Source organism: Panthera leo, chromosome B4, assembly GCF_018350215.1.
Source record: "Panthera leo isolate Ple1 chromosome B4, P.leo_Ple1_pat1.1, whole genome shotgun sequence".
Lineage (NCBI taxonomy): Eukaryota > Metazoa > Chordata > Mammalia > Carnivora > Felidae > Panthera > Panthera leo.
Genome location: NC_056685.1, coordinates 130,890,361 through 130,915,871, shown reverse-complemented (window position 1 = coordinate 130,915,871; position 25,511 = coordinate 130,890,361). Strand labels below are relative to the sequence as shown.

The following is a 25,511-nucleotide window of genomic DNA, read 5'->3' as shown; positions in this document are numbered from 1 at the left end:
TACAGCCCTCTCTGGGCAGGGGGTAGGTTACGTAATGCCAGATGTTTGTGAAACTGGCTGAGACCCAGGTCTGAGACACACTTTGCAATCCCAGAGCCCCCCTCAGGCCATCCCTCCCTCCCTCCCCCCAACCTGGCTCCCCTTGGCTCAGTTGCTGCTTGGCCGCTTTCAGCCGTATAGATTATTCAACGCCCCCCTCACCCTGAAAACTGAAAACAGCCCCAGCCCCGTCCTGGAGGTGGGATTCTCCTTTCTCGCGTGGGAGCCCCAATTCCCTCCTCTCAGCCCCCACTTTCCCTCCTTTGACTAACGCCAACCTCCTTCCTCCCCTCCCCCTCTCTCCCACCCTCATCCCTCCCACCCCGCTGGAGCCAGCCTACCCTTTGCCACCTGAGGACCCCCAGAGACAGCAGGAACGGATTGAACAGCGTGGGAACGTCCCCGGGCATCCGCCATGAGGTCACCAGTCGGCCCTTGAGTGGGCTCCCAGCCTTGCCCTCCGCTGGCCTCTTGTCTGCCTGTCAAACAGGGTCCGGTGTTGGCCCCCAGGTCCCTTTGGTGGGATGGGGGGGGGGGGTCTCTGACTACAGTCTCCCCTGCCTATTCTGCCATGCCTACCTGAAAGGCCCAGGGCTCTCGTGTTTCTTATCTCACAGAGCTGCCAAGAAAAAGAGCTTGCTAACTCATTCACACTACGGCACGTTTGGCTGATAGGGCTCTTGGGGCTCAGCAACTTTGGGGACGTGCACTTCACCCCCTAAAGCCAAACCACAGGTGGCCAGTAGGAAGGAGGGGAGTACACGCCCCAGATGTGCGTTCAGCCTGCATAGGGTTTTCAGATTGTTTTGCATTAGGTTCCGATGTTAAATAATCAAGAGACTGACGTATAACTACATATTTCCAGTTTCTCGAGGTAGAAAACCTCTGGGCCCATCTTCCCCATGGTGTCCACCCGTGTGGCACCAAGAGGTCACACAAGTGCCCCTTAATCTCTATCCCGCGTCCGCCTACTCTCCCCATTTTATGAAAGGAAGGAATCACAGACTTCTGCAGCCACTCCCGGCAAGGTCCCCAAAGGCACCCCCTTTGCAGTCATCCTTGTTGGGGAAACAGGCCCCAAGAAAGCAGAAGCATTTACCCAAAGTCCCATAGCAGCTTACTGGCAGAGAGGTAGGCCAGAGCCCAGGGGTCCCCACTCTTCGGGGTCCAGAGCTTATCTGTCGGTGGGGTGTAAGGGCTTTGGGGGAAGGAGTCCGCTCCCCACCTTGCCACCACATTCCCCCAGCAGGGCCCCGGCCAGGAGCTTCACGCGCTCCAATTTACTTCTGGCCCACAGCCAGGCAAGCAGAAAGCGCTCACTAAGTGTACGTGAATAAATGAATGAATGAATCGATGAACGAACGAACGAGCAAACGAACGAGGCAGTTACCAGCTCTGTCCAATCCAGGTCGCCTGGGGATGGACTGAGAGGTTTCCCCGCTGGTGGGATGGGCCCGTTTCATGGAGATTAGAGGGGGATCCCTATATTGCTATTTCCGGTTCGTTCACGAAGCTCTGGCCCCAGGAAGTATGAAGAAATGACCCAGAAAGAGGAAGAAGCCAAGTTGCCAGAGCCCCTGTGAGAGCTGGAAGCGCCTTTAGTGACCAGTCCTCTGTCTCCTCCCCTTTCACCGACGGGGAGACTGGCCACCAAGCAATTAGAGTCCTGCTGCTGCCTCAGGAGGCCACACGGCGGGTCAGGACAGCCAGGAAGCAACATCCAGGCAGCACCCGGGACTGCGGGATGGGGGTCCTGAGCCCCAGGTTCTAATTTGAGGTCAGCCGCTGCCTGGCTTGTGTGACCTGGGATGACGCTCCTGCCCCTCGTTTCCTCCTCAGCAATGAGGGCCTGGGCAGAATCGCCCCAGCTCTGATTAGCGGCAGGGCCAGAATGGGGGTTCCAGGCTGCCAGGCAGATGCCCCCCTCTCACTCTCTTTTCTGGAGGCAGCACCCGGAAACAGCGGAACCAGAGCAGGATGAGGAAAGCATAGCCCCAAGCGGCCCGTCTCCTCCCTGCCTCCTGCCCCAGGCTGTCAGCTCTGACCTCACCTCTCTGGAGGCTGAGGGTGATGAGAACAGTCTGTTTGGCAGGTTGTGGGGAGGGGAGGGGGGGGGCACAGCGCTGTGCTCCAGCTGCTGCCTGGCCTTCCAGCAGCCTCGCTGGGTCCCACCCCCTGCACACATCCCTCCCACCCCGAGGATCCTGGAGACCGTCCAGGCTCAGCTGACTGCCGCACCTCCTCGGCCCTCTTCAGCGGTTCTCTGGCTCCAGCTCCTGGAATCCCTACGCTTTCTCCCGGCCTGCCCAGCCCTCCAGAACCAGAAGGACCTTACCTTCAGAGACCATCAGGGTCAAACTGCCATTTACCCAGAAAAACGGGAGCGACTTTTCAGGGCGTCCTAGCAGGTCAAAAGCAGTGCCCCAGGCTTCTGACCCCAGGATCATTTACCTGCCCCGGTCCCCAAGCCAAAAGGTGGCTCTGCGGCCCAGCCCCGCCGGAGCCCCTCTCTCAGGGCCCTACCACGCACACAGATGACCCCCATGGCAGAGCCAACCCCGGTCTGGAAGACCCTAGAGCGTATCAGAGGACCTCAGCCCGCCTCCAACCTGATTTCCCTTCCCCTTCACCTCCCTGTGTGCCCACACCCATGACCCAACTACCGAATCTGCCTGCTTCTGGTCGGTCAGTGAGTCTTGGCCTTTGCTTGGTTCTGATGCCTCAGGCTCCTCTGATCGGAACTGGAGGTAAGAAGGAACAAAGCTTAGCCCAGGTTATTCGCCAGGTTCCCTTCACATATCCACCTCCTTACCCGTCCATCCAACATCTATCTAGCACCCAACATCAATAGGTCCATGTATTGTCCATCCAACTGTCCAACGTCTACCTTACGTTCTCCACTCACTAACCCATCCAGCATCCATTATCCCACTCCTACATCCAGCCTCTATGTACCCATGGTCTACCCATCCATCCCGCAGCCAAGTATCCTTTCTCAACCCATACCACATCCATTCGCCACCCATCATCCGTATTCCACGTTTACCTATCCGCACACCATCCACCCATCCGTTCATGTTCCACTCGTGTTCATCTGTCAATCCATCCGTCGCCCCATCTATCATCCAAGCAAACATTATCTGTCCAACACCTGTTATCTGCTCCACCCCTCGCCCGTCTAACTTTCCATCCAGCGTCTTTTTATCATTTATCATATCTGTGTATCTGTCCATCACCCATTTACACATCCGCCGTCCATCATTCATCCATCATTCCCGCCCCCCCCCCCCCCCCCCCCCCCCCCGCCAACCCACCCATCCTCCATTTGTGTCTTGCAGGCACCAATCACTCAGCCATTGGGGCTGAGCTCCTCCCGTGTGTCTGGCCAGGGGCTAGAAGTGCAGAGATAAAGTAGGCACAGCCCCGGCCCTCATGCAGCTCATCTCTCTTAAGGAGGAATGACGGCTGAGTGTGGCCAGATGGAGGGCAGCAGGACCACCAAGCCCAGAAGAGGAACATTACCAACCCCGAGGTGGGGTGGCTGTTCGGGGAGGGGACCTCAGAACAGGGCACCTGATCTAAGACCTGAACGACGAGCAAGTGTCTGGTGAGTGAAGAGAGGGAAGGGAAGAGCATCGTAGGCAATGGGAACAGCATGTGCAAAGGCGGGGAGATGCCCCTGGAGAGCTCTGCAGCCGGCTCAGTAAAGTAGAGAGCAAATCTGGGCCAGAAGGAAGGCCAGGAGGAAGCCATGCCAAGGATTTTCATAGAGGGTGGCCAACTGGAGCCCCAGTGACAGCAGCTTCTTGGGTCGGGGGGCTCCAAGCCCCCCAGCCCCCCTTTGACCAGGAGGGTAGGACCAAGCTGGTTCATCTCTGCAAATCTCGGGTCTGTGCATTGAGTTGACTAGAGAATAGACTGATAAAAGCCTCAGGGAAATACAGGGGAGGGGGCTCCCCAGTATGGCCATGGGCTCAGAGGCTTCACCAACATGGCCGTTAAAAGCGCGGGCTCTGGAGTTAAAGGTTTGATCTGATTTCTCACAACGTGTACATGTGTGACTTCCGGCAAATGGCGGACTAAGGCTGAGCCTCGGGTCAGGCTGAGGCACATAGATGGCAAAGCACGTCAAACACCAAGCCCAGGGCCCGGCACACTGGAAACCCTCCCCTGTCATCCAGGAGGGAGGCAGCATTGGGCTGCACATCAAGGAAGTGAGGGGGCTTGGATGAACGAGCAGGAGCCTCCATATCACGCCAGTGGGTACCTATGAGGGAAGAAGTTGGTCCCATTTTACAGAGTAAGACCAGGGCAAGACAGGCCGGGTGCCCCAACCACACGCTGCATTCCCAGTGAGCTGAGGCCAGGTTGCCCGGCCTCGGCCTCCAGGACCCTCCCCACCCACCATCTTTAGGTAGACGCTCCGGGCAGCACCAGAGTACCACCGACCCTGTGACCCTGCCCCTGAGCCAAGGAGGCAGGCAAGGGACTTGGTGAGCTCCTACTATGTGCCAGGCCCCAGGCCTGCACATAGTAGGCCCTCGTTTAACTAGCCTGTCTTAGCACTCAACTCAACCCAATGAGCATTTGTACAACCTCTTCTCTGTGCCCGAGAGAAGCTGTAGGGGCCAGAAAGGGGTAAGCAAAGCTGTCTTAAATTTGAGGAACTTAGAATACAGAAGGGAGGGACGCCCGGGTGGCTCAGTCAGTTGAGTGTCCGACTTCAGCTCAGGTCATGATCTCACCACTCATGAGTTCGAGCCCCGCATCGGGCTGTGTGCTGACAGCTCAGAGCCTGGAGCCAGCTTTGGATTCTGTGTCTCCCTCTCTCTCTCTGCCTCTCCCCCACTCGTGCTTTGTCTCTCTCTCTCTCAAAAATAAATAAAGATTAAAAAAAAAAAAAAAAAGAATACAGCAGGAAAGTCAGGGGGACTCGACCACACTGGTTGCCGTCCCAGCCAGGGTCAGGTAAGAGCCATCAGAGGCAACACAAGCCAAGGACTGTGCAGCCAGGAAGGGAGAATGCCTGGTCAGAGCACCTTGCTTGAAGCGGTCCACCCCTGCCCCAGCCCTTACTAGCTGTATGATCTTAAGTGGCTTAACCTCTCTGAGTATCAGTTTCCTTATCTGTAAATAAACAGTGCCTTTCGAATCAGGTTGCTATGGAAATTGAATGAGGAAAACACCCACAGAACATTCAGACCGGGGCTTAGCATCTAGTAAATGCTGGTCAGTATCACTGCGGGGCGGCTGGAAAAGTTTTGGTCGGGAGGAGGGATTAGGGCTGAGCCTCGGAAGGTGTGCACTTGTCCGGCTGAGGCTGACTTTCAGGCTGCCCCTTGGACGTGACACTGACTTACCTCCCACTCTGGCAAGCTGGGACCCTCTGCAGGGCTCCTGCTCCCCGGCTGGCCCATCTCCTCCAGACTAGCCATAGTCGAGGTCTCCGGTCCACGTGTCACTTTGGTCTTTGGCCACTGGGTGGAGACGTAGTCAGGGCTGGGTGGCTGGGCAGAGCTCTGGGGCCATGGCCCAGCTTTCTGTCCGTTGACTAGGGTGGCCTCCACCCAGCCGTCAGGCTGGCCCTGTCGCTCTCGCTCCAGGGTACCGTTTGTGGCTGGGGAACCCACCTCTGGCCCCGAAGCCGTGGCCAGGGTACCCCCGTGTCCAGCCGGGTCCTGGCGGGGCAGCCGGGCCTGCAGGAGCTCCAGGAGGCCTTCCCAGTCTAGCCTGGGAAGACGGGAGGCGAGCGTCGACGCCTCCATGCGGGCCCAGGCCCCCTCTCGGAGTGCCCCGAGGAGGCCCACGAGGTCCCTCCAGTCAAGCTCGGGTCGCCTCTCAGGGCTATGCCGGTGTGGGCATGTTCCCTCAGCACCCCGGCCCGTGGCGGTGGGGGTCTCGGGGCCTACCCTGGAGCTCTCCGGGGGGCTCGTAGGCTGGTGAGGACACAGCTCTGGCAGGCTGCCCCAGCCTCTCTCCAGGTATCTGTGAGGGCCCTGGGCACCCGGAGCCTCCTCCTGACTCTGCCGGCCCCCCGGAGGCTGTCTTGGGCCTGCCCGGCCACTTTCCAGAGATCTTTCTGGCCGCCGCTCCCTCTCAGGGGTCCGGGCTGATGTCCTCGGGGGCAGCGAGGACCCCTGGAGCCTCCGGTCCCCTTCAGGCCGCCTCTCGGGGCTCCTGGGATGAGGGGGCTCCGCTTGGCTCCGTCGGGCCGGTTCTGCCTGCTTCGCAAGGGGCTTGGTTACCTGAGGATAAGTGAGGGGGTGCGTGACGCTCCAGAACCCTGACGGGGTGGTCTCTCTCCAGTACAGGAAACTGGGGAGAGGCAGGCTGTGTCCTCACAGCAGGCTGGATGAAAGCGGGCCGCAAAGCACCTAGGGTCTTTCCTCCCTGGGGGTGTGAGCTCTTCCCTTTCACCCAGTCTCCTCACTTTCAGAAAGAGATCTTCAAAATGCTTACTTTCCGGGCTCCCCCGTGCCCCCCTCCCCGAGATATTGATTCCACCCTGGGCTAGCAGGTGCCGGAACTCCCACCACCAACACCCCACGCCTCTGGGTCAGGCCCTGCTCTCTAAGAGTTTCTTTAAAAATCCAAATCCCCAGCGAGGAAGAGATAGCCCTTAGAGCTGGACTGATGCGTCTGAGGCTTTCCCTGAAAACTTTTCGAGATGGCAGGTGTCTAATGAAGGAAGGGGCCAGCACGGAAGGGCCCTCTTTAAGACAGTAACTTGGGGTCCTTCTCAATTTTGCTAAGAGCTGCTGGCTCTTTGGTCGGGGGAAGCTGGACACCCGCGATTGGGACTCTGATCGTTTCACAAAGGACCTCCCTTCTCGAACCGCCTGCCTGCCACCTGGGGGAGGGAAGAAGTGGTGACCCACCTCTTGGTGGGGTGCAGGGGCCCGGGGCAGACTGGCAGTGCTCACCTCCCTGCTGAGGGCAGGGCTGGACTGTCTTCGGAGAAGCTGGCTCTGACCTTGGCTGGGCCGCTGCGACCGCCCCTCGTCCCGGGCCTGGAAGGCCCCCGGCGCCTCGGACTTCCTATGAGCAAATGCAGCCGCCCCTCTGAGGGCCCTTGGGACTGTCCCAGCATCCCGGCTCCTCTACTCCCGCCCCCAAGGGCGGCAGGAGATGTGGGAGATCCAGGGACCCTCCAGGAGCTGGTTGAAGGGCCTTAAGTAAGGGATGATCCTCTCAGGTTCTCAGTTTCCCCTTCTGAAAAATGAGGAGGGTCGACACCGCTCTAATCTACCCACCTCATGGGGTGAAGTGAGAAAAAGGGGTAAACACAGGTAGGGGGCTTCGCCTTGGTCTTGACTGCCTCCCGCCTCACTCAGGACCTCCTGTTTCTGACTCCCACCCCACCAGCAGTCCACCACTCACCCCTAGATAAAGGTTAGACGGGCCTTTGTGGGAATTAAGGTTTATTGAGCACCTACTGTGTACCAGGCACTGTGCGCACATGATCGGAACAGCAAACATTTATTGAGCACTTCCTATGTCCCAGGTGCCAAACACTTGACCACCCCACTTTGTCTCACACAACCCGTGAGGTGGGGGCGGGAGATACAGAGTGTAATGTGCCCCCACATCCCATCCTTTCTGCCCTTTTCCTGTCTACATGGTGAGTTTTGGATTTCCCAGACCCGTCTTTTTTTCCCCCTCCATAACCAAGAGAGTTCCGGCACTTAGCCTTGAACACTCCAGGCCATCTGAGCTGTCAGTAAAGGACCTCTTAGCAAGGTCAGAAGGAAGAAACATCCTCTACAATTCCAGAGAAGACCAACACAAACTGTCCACGCAAGTGGCACTTCTAAGGCACCTGGACTTCAGGCACGGTTGCCCAGTCCAATGAAGATAACCTCTAAGCTGTAAAAAGTCCCTGGTTTCAGTCCACCGTCTTGCTTAATAATTGGTAGCCACGCCTGTTAATATTTAACGTGACCTGAGAGGTAGGAACCAAACAGAATCTGGGCACACCTCTCCCCTCCCGTAGGTAAGGTCATCAAAACCAAAGACCCAACTACTCCGGTGGAACTTTATTTCAACAGGTCTGACTTCATCTAAATTGACCAAGGGAGCTGGGTCTCTAACGGCTGACGTGAGGGAAGCCTGAAAGAGACCACTCGGTGCTAGGCCTCCCCCGAGCCAGCCAAAAGGGAAGGAGGGGGGACCTCTGCGCAGCCAGGCCTGCCTTCGGCCTGCCTCTGGCTTGGGAACTGCGCGGAAACTCCACGGACACTTTGGAGAGTAGAAAAAAATACATATATATGAATTTGGCATTTTGGGGGTGGTCTTACAGCTTTTCCAATGTCATTAGAACCAGACCCATAAAGTCCGTTGAGATTTTAGCAGCTCTTAGAAGGAGACTGACTCGGGGCGCCTGGGTGGCTCAGTCGGTTAAGCGGCCGACTTCGGCTCGGGTCATGATCTCGCGGTCCGTGAGTTCGAGCCCCGCGTCGGGCTCTGTGCTGACCGCTCAGAGCCTGGAGCCTGTTTCAGATTCTGTGTCTCCCTCTCTCTGACCCTCCCCTGTTCATGCTCTGTCTCTCCCTGTCTCAAAAATAAATAAAACGTTAAAAGAAATTAAAAAAAAAAAAAAAAAAAAAAAAGGAGACTGACTCACAGAAAACCAAAGTTCTCTTCCCTGGTGCAAGTGTTTCAGAGTTTGAGGGGGTGCCTGGTCAGCTTCCATTTTTAATCTATTTGAGGCGACGGGAGTCCCTTGCTCTGTGAGATCTGAGGTCGCAGAGTGAGTGTTCCACAGAACCAGGCGCTGGAGGCTCCGTGAAGCGAAAGCCCCAAACGTGACTGGGTTGGGGGGCATAACGGCGAAAAAAAAACTCAGGGCAGGGTGGACAGGTGGACCGGCCAATGTGCACTTTCTCAAGTGGATGCACTGAATAAACTCCAGCGTGCTCAACAATGAGCCCTTCTGAGAAGTTTCCCCGCGTGTGGATTTGAGACATGGGAGGAAAGGACTCCAGAAGATTCCGAGAAGCCAACAGAGACCCAGCCTTTGCGATGCTGAAGCAACAGTGTCCCCTTGGGCCATCAGTGTTGATGTGCCTACCCCAAGGGAGAGGCAAAGGAAACACGTTTCCCTTGGAAGCTTGGATGGGCTCCATTCTATTTCCAGAGAGTAGTAAAGGACAAGAGCCATCAAGTCTAGCAAATTCCATGAAGACTCTTTTGAATTCAAGAGATTACAAAATGCTTACATGATGCTAAGATAAGGGATTCCAAAGGCATCTAGGAGGGGTGTGTGTGTGTTAAGATATCAAGATATCAAGCCCAAACTCCTCATGTTTTAAGTGATAGCTTTTTTTTTTTTTTTTTTTTAACCAGTGCCAGACGATGTGGAAGATGTATAATAAGCAGAATGTGATAGCCCTTTAAGAGAAATCGTCCGGGCTCAGGTAGACAATGCTTGGACAGAATAGATGCTCAATAAATACATGTCGAACATATGGGAGAAAATAGAAGTATGGCTCCATAGCTAGCCACTCATAAATTTTGGTCTGTCCCTTACAGATACTGAAATAGGTTTTAAAGGCTCGTCTTCAGGGGACAAATGTTTTCCTATTTGGAAAAAGCGCCATACGAGAGGAAAAAATTAATTACGCAGTAGAGTTATAAAACGTTGATTAAAAAGCAAACAGTCTACTTCCCCAAAAGGTATACAATAAATATATGCAATTTTTTATATACCAACGATACTGCAATAAAGCCTTAAAAAGGTAAACAACTTCAAAGAGAGCAGAATAAAATGAATAGAAGTATCTGTGTAAAAATAATTGAATGTCAACAAAAGTACAAACACCTTCCAGACTTCTATTCTAAACACTTTGTCTGTCTCAAAGTTATCCCTGGAAGAAGGAGGAGGAGGAGGAGGAGGAGGAGGAGGAGGAGGAGGAGAAGGAGGAAGAGGAGGAGGAGGAGGAGGAGGAGGAGGAGGAGGAGGAGGAGAAGGAGGAAGAGGAGGAGGAGGAGGAGGAGGAGGAGGAGGAGGAGGAGAAGGAGAAGGAGAAGAAGAAGAAAATTTAACTTTGGTTTAAAGACTTTAGTGTCCCTGCTGAGTTATCAGATCAAATCAAAGGTATGCAAAATGATATTGGACCAAAAACAGTCATCATAAGAAGACCAAAGACAAAGGGGGTTTTTAGGGCAGTTAAACTACTCTGTATATCACAATGGCAGATACACGCCGTTATACATTTGTCCAAATCCATAGAATATACACCATGGAAAGTGAGCCCTGATGTAAACTCTGGACTTTGGGTGATAATGATGTATCAATGTAGCTTCATGGTTTCTAACAAATATTTCATGCTGGTGGGGGACGTGGAGAGTCCGGGAGGCTGTGTATGGGGGAGGGGGGGGGAACAGGGGCTAAATGGGAAATCTCTGTACTTTCCACTCAATACCGTGAACTTAAAACCGCTCTAGGGGCGCCTGGGTGGCTCAGTCGGTGAAGTGTCCGACTCTTGGTTTCAGCTCAGGTCATGATCTCAGGGTTTATGAGATCGAGCCCCACATCGGGCTCCATGCTGACAGTGCAGAGCCTGCTTGGGATTCTCTCTCTCCCTCAAAAATAAATAAACTTAAAAAAAAATTTTTTTTTTAAACTGCTCTAAAAAATTTCTTAATGTGTTTTTGAAAAAGGCCAAAGAAAGAATTACGCTAATGCCGGGGACCACAAAGGTTGTCACCTGGGTGCTAAATGGATAAAACTCACTGGAAAAGGAAATTTGAAGAGTAAGAGATATGGTTTCTCAAGTAGAGTCAAACCTAAGAGACAATATTGCCTAAAGGAAAACAAAGAGGAATTCTGGAATGCAAAATATTACCTGCTCCTAGGGTGATGGAAAGGTTCTAAAATTAGGTTGTGCGTGGCTGTGCAGCTCAGGCTTAGTTAAATACGCTGTAATTCATTGAATTATACGCTGTAAGTTTTGAGCCTCCCAGACCAACTTTTTGTTCTCTTGACCTTAACTAATGGCATTCCAGCCCCGATCCTTGAAAACTCGGAGGCTGGAACTGCTGGAGAAAGAAATCTCAGCCAGATCGGGAGGAAATGTTTCCATTCCCCGCTGCTGTGGCAAAGCGGACGGTGTGGGGCCATGAACCGCCCGCGCAGCACTCGGGAGGAGGAGACTCATAAAATACTTGGACTTGAGGCATTGTCGCCCCGTCCCAGGAAAGCGACCTTTAACTTCTAAAAAATTTGTAATGCTGTGCGTTCTCTTATTTAAAATAGGTGGCTTTGGCCATTCGTTTTAAATTGACATCTCTCTGTTTTCTGAAACGCATGGGGACCCATGAGTTTCCTTTGTTAAAGCAGAAAAGAACCATGGCTAGTTTCTTCTCCCTCATCTAAGAAGGAAAAAATAAAATAAACCTATGATTCTGGATCAAGCAAAGGGTTTGAGAGTTAAACCTTATTTAAATTAAGGGTGCCCGGGTGGCTCAGTCAGTTAAGCGTCCAACTTTGGCAGGTCACGGGTTCGAGCCCCTCGTCAGGCTCTGTGCTGACAGCTCAGAGCCTGGAGCCTGCTTCTGATCCTGCGTCTCCCTCTCTCTCGGCCCCTCCTCTGCTCACGCTCTGTCTCTGTCTCTGTCTCTCAACAATAAAGAGAAACACACAAAAAAGCTAAAACCTTATTTAAATTAACATACTAACGTTCTCCCCATTTTACAGATGAGGAAACTGAGGCTCAGGTAGGTTAAATCACTTTACCAGATCCCATAGGTTGGGGAGTTAGATTTGACCCAGGATTTGACCCCCAGCCCGCCTGACCCTGGTCTATTGCTCTTAACCACTAGGCTACACATAGCATCACTTGGTTGTCAAACACACACACACACCTCTGAAAATGTGGAAACAGAGATGAAGTGACTTGCCCAAGGTCACACAGCCAGTAAGTGGCAGGGTGGGGGGTCTGAACCCTTTCCATCTGCCAACCTAAGCCTGTGAACCTTCCACCTGTCCTGCTGCCGAGCCTCCTCCCCATCCCGCCTGGCTGACCCCGCCCTGAGCTCACCTGCGCTCTTGCCCGAAGAGGCGCTCCACCTCTGCACGGCCAGGGCTGCGGGTACGGCCCCCGTTGCCGCACTGGGGGCCTGGCTCCCTCTGCGCCAGCCTCCTGGGCGGGGGCAGGTCGGCCAGCATGCTGTACTCCTCCCTCTCCAAGTTGTGCCTGGTCTCCCCAGGGGGCGCCGAGCCCCGGGAGCCCCTGGAGCTGCCCGGCGGAGGTGAGGATGCCAGGAGCGCTAGGTCACTGGGGGGGTGGCGGGGCGGGGAGGAGGCTCGAGGTGCATCCCGGTGTCCGATGCACACTTGGGGGGGCAGCACTGGGGAGCCATGCAGAGAGTCGGTGGAGGGGGCCAGGCTCTCCATACTAGTCCCTGGGGGATCCTGGAAGAAAAGGGAGGGCTCAGGGGCCTGGCGTGGTGGGGATGAGAAAGAGGGGGCATCCCGGTGCCCAATGCACACAGGGGTGGGGATGTGGGGGGGCTCGTGCAGAGAGTCTGTGGAGGGGACAAGGCTCTCAGTGCTGGCCCTGGGGAGATCCTGGAACAGGAGGGAGGGCTCTGGGGCCTGGCGCGGCGGGGAGGAGGCCCGGGGTGCATCACGGTACCCGATACATACAGGTGGGGGGAACTGAGGAGGATCATGCTGGGGGGACTGAGTCTCAGCATCTGATGTGTCTGGGAGGAAGGGAAAGGGATCAAACTGGGCGTGGCGGGGGGGTGAGGAGGCCCGGGGGGCATCCCGGTGTCCGATGCACACAGCTGGAGGTATATAGGGGGGGTTGTGTTGGGGTGATTCACTCTCAGATGCATGGGGGTCTGGGAAGAAAGGGAAGGGGTCATGTTGCAAATAGCGAGGAGGGGAAGAAGCTCGAGGAGCATCCCGATGCCCAATACACACAGAACATGGAGGCTGGGAGGGCTCAGAAGAGGTCTGGGGTGCCCCGCGGGTAGCAGGGTACAGAGGTGAAGAAGTCCGGGAGGCACTGTGGTGGCCCAGGTTATGGGAAGAGGAAGTGGCCCGGGGTGGTGGGCTATGCTGAGTAGATCCAGAGGAGGACAAGGGTGGGTCACGCTGCGCTGGCCTACTGGGAGATGAGGTCTGAGGCCTGTCCCCTTGGGTTGGCCGAAGGGCAATGGATGCCCAGGGGACCTCACTTTGCTTGGAGCGAGATGGGGAGGAGGTTCGGGGGCCTTCACTCTGGGTTGGGCGAAGGGGAAAGGAGGCCCAGGGGATATCTTTGTTAGTACGATGGGGAGAAGCATTCCGGGGATTGTTCCGTTGAGTGGAGCATCGAGGGGAGGAAGTTCCAGGGTTGTCCCGCCGAGAGGAAGATTGCGGGTAGTCTCGTTGACTAGAAGAGGTTCTGAGGTTGTTCCATTGGGTACAAGAGGTTTTAAGGTTGTCCTTTTGGGTAGAAGAGGTCCTGGGATTGTCCCGTTGGGCACAGGATGCCCTGGGGTTGTCCCGTGGAGTGGTTTTGTTGGGAGAGGAGGCTCTGGGGTTGTCCCGTTGGGTGGTTCTGTCGGGAGAGGAGGCTCTGGCGTTGTCCCGTTGGGCACAGGATGTTCTGGGGTTGTCCCGTGGAGTGGTTCTGTTGAGAGAGGAGGCTCTGGGATTGTCCCGTTGGGGACAGGATGTCCTGGGGTTGTCCCGTGGAGTGGTTCTGTTGGGAGAGGAGGCTCTGGGGTTGTCCCGTTGGGTGGTTCTGTTGGGAGAGGAGGCTCTGGGATTGTCCCGTTGGGCACACGATGTCCTGGGGTTGTCCCGTTGGGTGGTTCTGTTGGGAGAAGAGGCTCTGGGATTGTCCCGTTGGGCACACGATGTCCTGGGGTTGTCCCGTTGGGTGGTTCTGTTGGGAGAAGAGGCTCTGGGATTGTCCCGTTGGGCACACGATGTCCTGGGGTTGTCCCGTGGAGTGGTTCTGTTGGGAGAGGAGGCTCTGGGATTGTCCCGTTGGGCACACGATGTCCTGGGGTTGTCCCGTGGAGTGGTTCTGTTGGGAGAGGAGGCTCTGGGATTGTCCCGTTGGGCACAGGATGTCCTGGGGTTGTCCCGTGGAGTGGTTCTGTTGGGAGAGGACGCTCTGGCGTTGTCCCGTTGGGCACAGGATGTCCTGAGGTTGTCCCGTGGAGTGGTTCTGTTGGGAGAGGAGGCTCTGGGGTTATCCCGTTGGGCAAGTCTTGAAGGAGAGGATGCGCTGGGGGTGTTTTGCTGTGTGAAAGAGGTCCTGGGGTTGTCCCGTTGGGTGATTTGTGGGGGAGAGGAGGCTCGGGGGTTAGTGAGCTGCGTGGAAGCAGTCTGGATAGCGTCCCTTTGGGTAGAACGATGGAGAGAGGAAGCCTGGGGGGTGGCACTTCGAGGTCCGCTCTGTGGCGTCGCACAGGAAGCCTGGGTCAGCGCTGAGCGGTGCTGCTCCAAAAAGTATCCACTTTCTCCCCGGAGCTTGGCCCAGTGCTGACCAGCACTTCGGCTCCCGCTGCAGGTGTCTGGAGAGAGGAGATGAGTTTTTTGTTTTTAACACTGATTTATTTTTGAGAGAGAGAGACAGAGCGTGAGCAGGGGAGGAGCAGGGAGAGAGGGAGACCCAGAATCAGAAGCGGGCTCCAGGCTCCAAGCAGTCCGCGCAGAGCCCGACGCGGGGCTGGAACTCACGAACCGCGAGATCACGACCCAAGCGGGAGTCGGATGCTTAACAGACTGAGCCACCCAGGCGCCCCGAGAGGAGATGATGAAGGCAGAGCCCACAGCCCCTTCTTAGAGGCTCCGCTGTCCATACGAGGTGACTCCACCCCTGTAAATAAGGCAGATTGGAGGGGGCTTAGTGGCCCCTCTCAAGCTGAGGCTGGGATTTGAAATTGAAAACCCAGCCTGACTCAGTCAATGGGAGGTAGGCTCCAGGGCTGGAAAGGCACATGGCCTGTGGGTCCCGGAACAAATTCATAGAGAGCAGTTTTGGCAACAGCCCATGTAACCCCCGAGAGGGAGGTGGCAGGGTGCGTCCAGCAGCAGCCATCTAGCAACTTCCCTTTCCCTGTTCTACTCCTGCGGTTGGGTTCTGAGAAATTCCCCCATCTCTTCTAATGAGCCTCTTTCACTGTGATCGTTCTAGAAAGCTCCCGTTCCTTACACCCAGAGAGGCCCTTGCCCTAGAAGCTTCTGTCAGAGCTGCCATGAGGATGGGCTGGCCTTTTGTGAACCTGCAGCATTAGCCTCACCAGGGAGTTTGCTAGAAACGCAGAATCTCAGCCCCCTCACCCCCGCCCCAACCCGCCCTGGGCACCCTGCCCCGAATCTACTTTTAATAAGATTCCCAGGTGATTTGCATGCACATTACTGCATAAGCAGCCCTGGTCTAAGAGATTATTGTAACTGCCCTAAGCAGGCACCTCTTCACAACTCCCGTCCTCATGAAGGGGCCGCCATGACCTTGGTGTCACCCACCAGCCCCCTTATCCTTTGGTCATCCTGCATGGGGTGGCCGCCGGCTCTGTGCGTGTCCCCGGGCCGCTGCTTCATCAGGAGAGAAGCAAAGGGTACTGTGGCCTCATCTCGAAGGAACCACAACTGCTTTCGTTAAAGGCCGTGCTTAAGATTCCCTCTCCTCCTGCTTGGGAAAGCTCTGTCTCTTTCCACACTTTCTGAGCTGCTATCACCGAAGTCTGAATTTCCGGCGCCTAGCCAGGAGCCAGAACCACACAGAGAGCAGCGCTTAAATTTTTCGTTGTTGCCTGACGAACTGATGCCCCAACGTGTGTGCTGTGGGCCCCCAGGTTCATCATCCCAATCAGGGAGATCCTTTCCAAAAGGAAACCTGGCTAGATCACTCACCCCTGCGTCCAAGGAGGGACCGAAAAGCCATCAGACTGGGGGAGACTGGGGAGACATGGAGACTAAATGCACTGTGGGTCCTGGATGGGACGGTAGGACCACAGAGGGACGGGAGTCGAAAAACAGGCGAATACAAATAAAGTCTATAGTTTTGACACTATAACGTCCCAATGTTGATTTCTTAATTTTGGTAACTATACTACGGCTCTAGAAGAATGTCAACATTAGGGGAACCAGGCAAGGGGTAGAACAGAAACTCTCTGTACGCTTTGCAACTCTTCTATAAATTTAAAATGATCTCAGGGGCGCCTGGGTGGCTCGGTGGGTTAAGCATCCAACTTCGGCTCAGGTCATGATCTCGCGGTCTGTGAGTTCGAGCCCCGCGTCGGGCTCTGTGCTGACAGCTCAGAGCCTGGAGCCTGCTTCCGATTCTGTGTCTCCCTCTCTCTCTGTCCCTCCCCTGCTTGTGCGAACTTTCTCTCAAAAATAAATAAATAAACATTTAAAAAAAAAATTATCTGAGAATAAAAGACTGGAAAAACATCAGGGGCTCCTAACTGCATTTGAATTAAATTCCAGAGATTTCCCCTGGCTGGGCAAAGGCTCTGGCCGCCCCCACTGGCCTCTCAGTTCCATCTGGGGAGGGGCCTCGCCTTCTAGTTTTCCATTGTGTCTCCCGGGCTTAGGAAAAGTGCTAAGCACAGCAGAGGAGCTCAATGATACTGTGCTGCCACCCTCCAGCTCTGAGCGCCGCCTCCCACGCCGTGCCTGGGTGCTGGCTGAGATGGCGATTGTCACTCCTCTCGGTGCCTCCCAGCTGGGTCATCGCCCCCAACCTTGGCTTCTTCCCCTGCCCGCCCATCTCAAGAATCCCTTTCAGCCTGGCCCACCCAGGATCTGACTTCACTCCTGCAGCCCCACTCGTGCACACACTAGCCAAGCTCTACAGATGTCCTAGGGCACTGTGTCCTGTCTCTCAGCCAGCTGGGCGTTGGCTAATTCCTCCTGGGCCTCGGGGGGGGGGGGGGGGGGGGGGGGGGGGGGGGGGGCGGGGCCCTGCCTGCAGTTTGGGAGCCTGCCGCGGGGAGGACAGTGGTGACTGACTTCGACCGAGCAGGTCACACAGTGAGTTTCGCCCACTCCACTGCCTCTGTGTTAGAAGCAAGAAAGCAAGGGGCGCCTGGGTGGCTCAGTCGGTTGAGCGTCCGACTTCGGCTCAGGTCACGATCTCGCGGTCCGTGAGTTCGAGCCCCGCGTCGGGCTCTGGGCTGATGGCTCAGAGCCTGGAGCCTGCTTCAGATTCTGTGTCTCCCTCTCTCTCTGACCCTCCCCCGTTCATGCTCTGTCTCTGTCTCAAAAATAAATAAACGTTAAAAAAAAAAAAAAAGAAGCAAGAAAGCAGGTATTTCGTACAAAATCCCACTTGCCTATCAGGCCACTCACATTCCCGGGAGGCAGTTGGCTCCCTGTGTTCCCTGTGAGATTACTTCTTCCCATGCACCCTCTCCCCAGTGCTGATAGGGCCAGGCAGTGGGGGTGGGGTGATGACAAGACCTGATTCATGTTTTTAAAAGATGGCTCCAGCTGCTGTGGGGAACGGGCGAAAGAGCGCTGGGCAGCAAAGCGGGGACTCTGGGGGGGCTCTGGCCACAGTCCCAGCGAGGGGCAGCGGTGGCTGGGCCAGTGACTATTGCGCAGAAGACAAGAAGGGGACAGATCTGAGAGGTGTGTTTTCCAGGTGGTGCTAACCAGAGCTGCTGAGGATTGAATATAAAGGGTAAAGAAAAGAGAGAAATCGGGAAAACACACGATTTGGGGCCTGAGCTTCCAGCATGCTGGGGACATGGAACAGACTGCAGGAAAACCAGGTTTGGAGGGAGGGGCAAGTTGTGGGTGGCCCCCCGCCCCCACGCGCTTCCTCTCCCCCCATCTCCCATGCTTCACACGCTCCCATCACCCACACTGGGTTCACAAGTCAGCGAGACGCTAACCAGTGCCATGGGCATCTGGGGGCTTGGCCTGCCGGGTAGCCTTTTCCCTTTCTCTGCGCACAACATCGCCCTGATTTCCTTTGGGCAATCTCTTCCCCCGCTCTTAGGCCATGAGGTGTGCACAGGGGTCTGACCCCATCCCTGATCACCAGGGCACGGGCACATGACCCATGCTGGGTCCCGGGGAGAACCCTTCCTGGGACATGAGCAACATCTATGGGAAGATGGCACCCTCTGTCTTGGGAGCTGATATACAGGTAGGCTACAGCCTGGTACTGATATTGCTGATTGTGCCCTGACTGCGGGAAGGTCTGGGGGAGAATGAAGGCAGCACGGAAGGAAACAGAGCAGAGACCAGATTTCTGATAGTATTTGAACATCTGGATCCAGCCATGCCTGAAGTCACAAACCCCTAAACTTTTTACTTACGTGAGTCATTCCGTTTATGTGCAGCCAGTTTCTGTCAATTGCAACCTGATCCTAACCAACGAGTCGTGAGATGATGTATTTAAAGCAAGTAGCATGAGGGCGCTTGGGTGGCTCGGTCGCTTAAGCGTCCGACTTCGGCTCAGGTCATGATCTCGTGGTCCGTGAGTTCGAGCCCCGCGTCAGGCTCTGTGCTGACAGCTGGGAGCCTGGAGCCTGCTTCGGATTCTGTGTCGCCCTCTCTCTCTACCCCTCCCCTGCTCGCACTCTGTCTCTGTCTCTGTCTCTCTCTCTCTCTCAAAAATAAATAAACGTTTAAAAATAATAATAAAAATAAACACAGCAGATGTATGGCACGCCATGGCCGCTCCTCAATTATATGGGAACTGTTACGATTACTCGGGTCACCAAAGTAAACTGTGCCAGGGGACCCAGATGGCCAGGGAGATCTGGCCAGGCCTCAGGCCATCACCACACCTGTGGTCACGGGGACCAACCTGGCCTGGAAGGACTCACCTTCCTTTCTCTGGCCTGTGGTATCTCCTCCCGCAGGGGCCCGGGTGACGGGACACGGAACCCTTCGGGCACTGTCAGCTCTGGGCCCCTCCTGGGGCTTCCTTGGGATCATCACGGTGAGCTTGTCCCAGCTGGGAGCCTCTTCCTGCCTTTCAACAGTGTCCCAGTCCTGCCGGGGAAGGGAGGAAAAGCATATTTGGAGCCTTTGGGCCTGTGCCCCCAGCACGAGACGGGTAGAAGGAAGGGAAAGGCACCGACATTGAAACAGCACCTGCTGAATGCCCTGCACTGTGCTGGGCTCCTTAAGGCATGAACTTAGCTAACATTCAATCAGCCCACGAGGTAGGCACGTATGTTGGTGCTCAGAACTCCGCCCAAAGTCACACAGCTGGGAAACAGTTGAGGTGGGAGGAGGACTTGAACCCAGGGCAGTTGGACTCCCTGCAGTGGCACAGCAGCCCCCAGTCCCCAGAGGCACTCCCAGGGTCCAGAGAGAAGAGAGGTCAAAGCCTCGCCCCTCCACTTCCCAGATAGGTAGCCTTAGGTAAGTTGCTTCCCTTCTCCAAGCCTCAGTTTTCTTGCCCCAAAATGGGGCCATAAAAGTCTCTACCTCTGAGCGGGTGGTGAGTCTTCTTGAGCCCACACCTGCCATCCCATTACTTCCCCTCGGAGGTCTCACAGATAGCCTGCCTTTTCTGCCCTGTGACAGCCCTTTGAGGGGTGAGTGCCCCCGGAAGCTCCCAGGCAGATGGCCCCCAGCCCTTCCCTGGGCCCCCCAGCCTGCTCCCTCTCCTCTGTCCCTCGGAGATCTATCCCAGGGCTGGTCATGGAGTTCAGTGGTGTGTGACCAGGACAGGGCTCAGGACCAGTTCTGTCCGAGGTCTAGACAGCACGCCCGACATCCCGGCCCTCTGTGACCTTGAGAGTTTTGGGAAGGCTGACCCAGTTGGTGTTTCACCTGAAACTCCTTCTGTCTTTTCGCAACCAAGCCCCAGCCCCCTGGGCCCGCCCTGCAGAGACCCCGCACCCCTCCCAGGTGGTTGGTCCAGCTGGCTAAATCTCCAGAGGACCTTGGCCCGGCTCCCTGGTGTGAGAGGCTCAACCCTTGTCTGGAGTCGTGGACCCCAGGGCTGGCACAGAGGGGCGATCGTGTCCCCAGCTTTTCATCCCCAGCTCACCACGGAGGACGAGTCGCTGGGATCATCAGGGGTGTTGCACTCAGGGCTGGAGCTGGTGCCGGAGTCGGGGCCTTCGTCGAAGCTGCCGCTCAGGGAGGAGGCCAGACCCTCCAGGTAGGGCACTGCCTCTTGTCCCTGGCTCCTGGGGGCGGCTGTGGGGCCCTCTGCAGAGGACCCTGCTGACGGGCCCCTGGGAGAAGAGACAGACCTATGACTTCTTCCCCCAAAAGTCATGGGAATTAGGGAGTGATACCCCCACCCAGGGACACACACACCTCGCATTAGAGCAAAGGAGGGAGCTAACACCAAGGGCTCTCTGTGCTGGGCTCTTCACATGGACCACCTCTTTCAGCTACAACAGTCTCCCTTTGAAACGTGTGTAATGATACCCATTGTATAGATGAAGACACTGAGGCTCAGAGAGGTCAAGGGACTGGCCAAGGTCACAGAGCTAGGAAGGGCTACAGCTGCATGGTCAAATGAGTCTGGGACATACCACACACTTCTCCTACCTCCCCTACCCCGAAGCCCAAGGCCCGCTAGCAAACTAAAGGTGCTGACAAGTCTTGCAAGAGAGATAGTCAAATCTGTTCATCCCAGCCTTTCTGAAACATATTTGATGGCAGAGCTGGTTTTTGTTTTGTTTTTAAAATAATACCTCCCTGTGAGGAATGCATGTTCCCCAAGCAAAGCCAATCTGATTCAATTCCTCTTATTTCCTAAACAGGGAAACTGAGGCATGGAGGAGGGGAAACATTTGCCCATGCTCCCTTTGCCCATCAGCTGGAACCCAGGTTTCCGGACCCTCAACCATGACCTCCCAAGGCACCTTGGCCTAAAGAGGGACTTCAGCTCAGGCCTGGGCGTGGAGGGAATCCCAGAGCCTGGAGCAGGTAGGTGGGTAGTAACAGGTGCCGCGCCCCGCCCCCGCCCCCCTCCAATGCGGACACTGTTTAATCTTTTAAAGCTGTGCAAAGGGAACCAGGAAATGTGAGCGGTGGGGGGCCATGCCCCCTGCGGGGTGGGTGCCTGGCAGCTCCATTCCCCAGAGCAAACTGAGCTAGGGCCCCAGGAACATGCCCACTGCCTGCCTATGCCCAGGCCGTGTGACCTGACCATATGACCCACACCGGCAGCCAGCACAGACAGATCCTGCCATCGTGAAGGGGTGCAGGGTGGGGGCGGGTGAGGGCATCCTCCCCTCGGGAGCCCCTCCCCACGCCTGGGGCTCTACCCACCTCTCTGGCCCTGGCCCAAGGCCCAGGCCCACCACAGACTGGCAGCCGGAGGTCGAGGAACCGAGAGGACCCTCAGAGACAGGCAGGCGGCGAGGCAGGTCGCAGTAAGGCACCTCAGCACCTGGAGGGCTCCCCGGCTCCTGGGGCAGAGTTGGAGAGAGGAGGCAGCTCCTGGCCCACGTGGGGGTTCCCCTCCCCCCCACGCAGCCCCTCCCCCCACTAGGCCGGATGGAAGTGTCCAGGCATCTCCTCCTGGGATCTCAGGCTTCTCAAGGAGAGCTGTCCGTCAGGCTGGAAGCGCCTCTTGGGACCCAAGCCTGGGGGCTGGCGGAGATAGAGGGTGTGTGCACGCACATGTGTGTGGACAGGTATGTGTTTGCACAAAAGCCCGTGCGGGTGCGAGCGGGCCCACGTGCGTGCGTATGCAAGTCCGGGGAGTGGGTCCGCTAACACACGCGTTTGCGTTAAGTTCATTACTACATGCGTGTTGCTGCACGCGGACGTGTGTGCCGGAGGGTGGGAGGTAAACAAAGGGACACAAAAGCAGGGTGGGGTCTTCCGTAGCTGGAAAACAAGGGTGAGGAGGGGAGGGTGAGGACAAGGACCAGCCCGGCCTGGAGACTGAAGGCAATGGGAGAAAAAGGAAGTCTGAGGTCTGAGGAAGACCTTGGAGGAAGGAGAGGCTTTCGGGGCTAAAGGAGGGGCAGGGGGCTCCGGGGGAGGGGGGGGGGGCGGGCGGGAGGGTCCAGGCCCCAGGGGGGCGGGTGGGGCCCTGAGCCCAAGGCCCTTCTGTCCCTCTCTCGCCCTCAGCAGGGCCACACCTGCGAAGGCTGGTGCCGGGCTCACCCGGGGGGAACGGCCGCTCACCTCCGGGAAGGCCCCCCCATCCCTCCCCACCTCCCCGGGGTGGCGGGCCCTCCCTGGAGGTGGGAGACAGCGGCCACAGCACCCTGCACCCCGCCTCCTCTCAGGTTACCTGGGCGGCGGGCTCCGCAGTGGCGGCTGGCGGCTGTCAGCACCCTCGTCCCCGGGGGGCTCCGGCTCAGGCCCCCACGCTGCCGCCCTCCCAGGCCTTGACTCTGGGCCGTGGTGGTGGCGGCGGCCGAGGCAGCGAAACCTTAGAGGGGCCGGCTGCGAGCAGGGGCCCCTCATTACTCTTTCATAAGCCGGGGCCCAGCCAAGAACAATGCGGGATATGAAACCACAGGAACCTGATCCCCGCCCGCTCACCTGAGAGCCGGGCGGGGCGGGGGCCTGGGCACCGGCTCCCCGGGGACCCCGGAGCTCAGCGCCCGGGGCTGAGGCCACAGCCTGGCCTCGGTTCAGGGTGGGCACAGACTGCCCCGGATTGCAAGAAAGCCACCCGCGGGCCCTGGGCAGCGCCCGGGAGTGGGGCCGGCGTATCTGTCGTGCCGTCCAAGCCAGAGGAGGCCCGTCTGGGTTCAGTTTCGCCCCCTGCCCCGGAGCCAGATTCTGATCAGAACTCAACAGCGGGAGGTGTCAGATCCACAGCCCAGCCTGGCGCCTTGGCCGCCCTGGGGACCTTGCCACATGAATGAGGAGGGAGCAGAAGCGCGGGGTACCAAAAAGGGGTCCAGCCCAGCTGGGCCCAAGCAGGACCCCCCCCCCCGCCTGTCATGGCACCTCCTCCCTGCTTTCACCCCCAGCCCCCGACACTACCCACTGTCCCCATGAGCGGTCCCAGTAGCCAGTCCCTGGCTCTGATTTCCTGTCTGGCGGGTCAGCACGGGCTCTGGCCTCAGACAGACATCAGGCCCAATCCTGGCACCTCCATTTCCCAGCTGGGTGACCTCAGCTTGGTGGCTTCCCTCTCTGAGCCTGAGTTTCTCATCTCCAAAACCGGGGTGATAAAAGCACCCACCTCCTAGGGGTGTCACGAGAATTAAACGGGTTAATACTTGTAAAGGGCTTAGAACAGGACCTGGTCTGTACATCTTATGTATAATAAATAATGTAAAACCATTAAAGAGAATTTCATTAGTGTTAAATCAATAGGATGTTAAACACATTTAAGAATAAATACGCTGAGAAGCGCCTGGCTGGCTCAGTCAGAGAAGCATGTGACTCTTGTTCTCGGGGTTGTGAGTTCGAGCCCCACATGGGTGTAGAGGTTATTTAAATAAGTAAAACTTAAAAAAAAAAAAAAAAGAATAGGGGCGCCTGGGTGGCTCAATCGGTTAAGCGTCCGACTTCAGCTCAGGTCATGATCTCGCGTTCATGAGTTTGAGCCCCGCATCAGGGTCTCTGCTGACAGCTCAAGAGCCTGGAGTCTGCTCTGGATTCTGTGTCTCCCTCTCTCTCTGCCCCTCCCCTGCTCACACTCTGTCTCTCTCTTGCGCTCTCAAAAATAAACAAACATAAAAAAAAAGAATAAATACATTGAAAGAGATGTGTGTGCCTGGCAGACAGCAGGACCCTCCCACCTCCCTCCTTGCAGACCCTGGCCTTGACCTGGTGGCCCATGTGATATCCAGGGATAATCCCTCCCCCATCTCTCAGCCTATAGAAAGCTCAGCTGAGAGCAGAACACAGAGGCATCCAGGACCCAGGTTCCTAGGGGAGCTACAGTAAGCTTCAGGGAGAGGGTTGCCCTGGGACCTGGGGCCACTTCTGCATACTCTCGGGTAGCATAACGCCTGGCACCTTTTAAGCACCCGTTCAGTATGAACAGTGTGAACACGTGAGCTGGCCCCAGGTCTCAGCCCAGAAGTGGCTGGATTGACTCTAGAATGCGGACCCGTCTGTATCTAAGCTTCTCCTCCTGTTCCCACACGTGCCATCTCCCCAGCCCCTGGGGAAGGGCATGTGCCTCAGAGACAGACCCACGGGGCTTTCAGGCATGTTCCCTGAACTTGGGGCTGAGGGTAGAGAGCTGTTATTGGTGGTGTCAAGACAGGTAGAAAAGAATCCTCCAGATCGACTTCTCGGGTCGGGAAGGCGGGAGAGAGGAAACTGATGTGTATTGAATTAACCACATGTGACTCGGGCTACACAGTGCCAGATGCCCTGAGTGAGAACGCCCTGTTGTCCCGCTTTACCCATTAGGAGACTGGAGCCAGAGAGGGTAAGTGGCCCCAGGCCACACAGCAGGTAAAGGGCAAACCCAGGTTTGGAACTCTGGCTTGCCTGCTTTCAAAGCGGAACGGCAACTCCCTTATAATGGCCACCTCGTGGAGCCTGACGCCCTGCATAAACCGGCTGCCAGGCTTAAGAGGAGCCTCAGGATCCTCTGGGAATGATGGAGCCATGGGGGCGGGGGGAGGGGGGCGGAGGCAGGCGGGGTCAAGGCTGGAGGGGTCCGTGGAGCTTCACAGGTCCCCTGCTTCTCCTAGGGCTCTGGGTGTACGTGCAGCGGGGCTTGGCCTAAGACCACATGGGTTGCCAAGTGAGAAAACACATTCCCTTTCGCTCCTTCAATACCTTCAAGGAGAAAGTCTCCTGTGGGTGCTGGGGTGCCTTTAATGTCTCCCTAACACCCGCCGATCTCCCTTTGTAACAGAGAGACAGCAAGCTTCGGGCTCAGAACCGGCCTTCAGCCGACAAGACTCTCTAGTTAGAATTTAAAGACGTTTCAGATTTTTTTTTTCGTTCTTCCTTTTTAACCTTCTATATAAAGGATACGGTCCTGGTTTTCTATTTATAGGGATGATATAAAGTTGTGTTTCAATATAAAGTTTAAAAGGGTGTTTATTTAAAGAACAATAAAGTAAGTACTACATTGTATGAGGCTATGGCAAAAAAAAAAAAAAAAAATCATAAAAGCAGGGGGAGAGTGACTCCCATTTGGGAAACGTACTGTGGTCCCAGCACCTCGTGGAACAGACGGCAGAACCGGGGTTCTGCCCAGGAGGAAGGCCAGTGTCTGGGTTCGGCCGCAAGTGAGTGGCCCAGCCAGGGGCAGTCCGTCATGAACATCCCCGTCCCAGAACACCACACCCGCTCAGGAAAGCTGGCCTACCTGGCTCCTCGCTCTGTGGGCCTCCTCGGGGTGAAAGCAGTTTTGACAGCAACCCTGGGCAAGCACGTTGGCCTCAAAGTGTTCACAGGGGACAGTCCCAGCACCCCCCTCCATATTGGCTGAGTCAGGCCACGGCAGCCCCTGCGATCCGATGGTGGCCACCGGGAAGAAAGGGGGGCAGGCAAGGGCCAGGTAATTGGCTGGTGGACCACCCGGAACCCGGCCTCAGCTGCCCCTAGACAGACAAGGACCGAGGAAATAAGGTCATCCATCCATTCATTT

General features: G+C 56.3%; 1 protein-coding gene across 1 annotated transcript; it reads right to left on the bottom strand.

Annotated features, from left to right (window-relative positions):
• Positions 1-2,612: 2,612 nt before the first annotated feature.
• Positions 2,613-25,399, bottom strand: LOC122225463 (TRIO and F-actin-binding protein-like). The gene is made up of 8 exons (XM_042948344.1): positions 25,230-25,399; positions 21,251-21,390; positions 20,013-20,202; positions 18,835-19,003; positions 12,081-14,559; positions 6,963-7,077; positions 5,400-6,284; positions 2,613-2,780 (listed from the first exon to the last, which is right to left on the bottom strand). The coding sequence occupies exons 1-8, from the start codon at positions 25,341-25,343 to the stop codon at positions 2,613-2,615; spliced, it is 4,260 nt and encodes a 1,419-aa protein (XP_042804278.1). The 5' UTR covers positions 25,344-25,399.
• Positions 25,400-25,511: the final 112 nt, after the last annotated feature.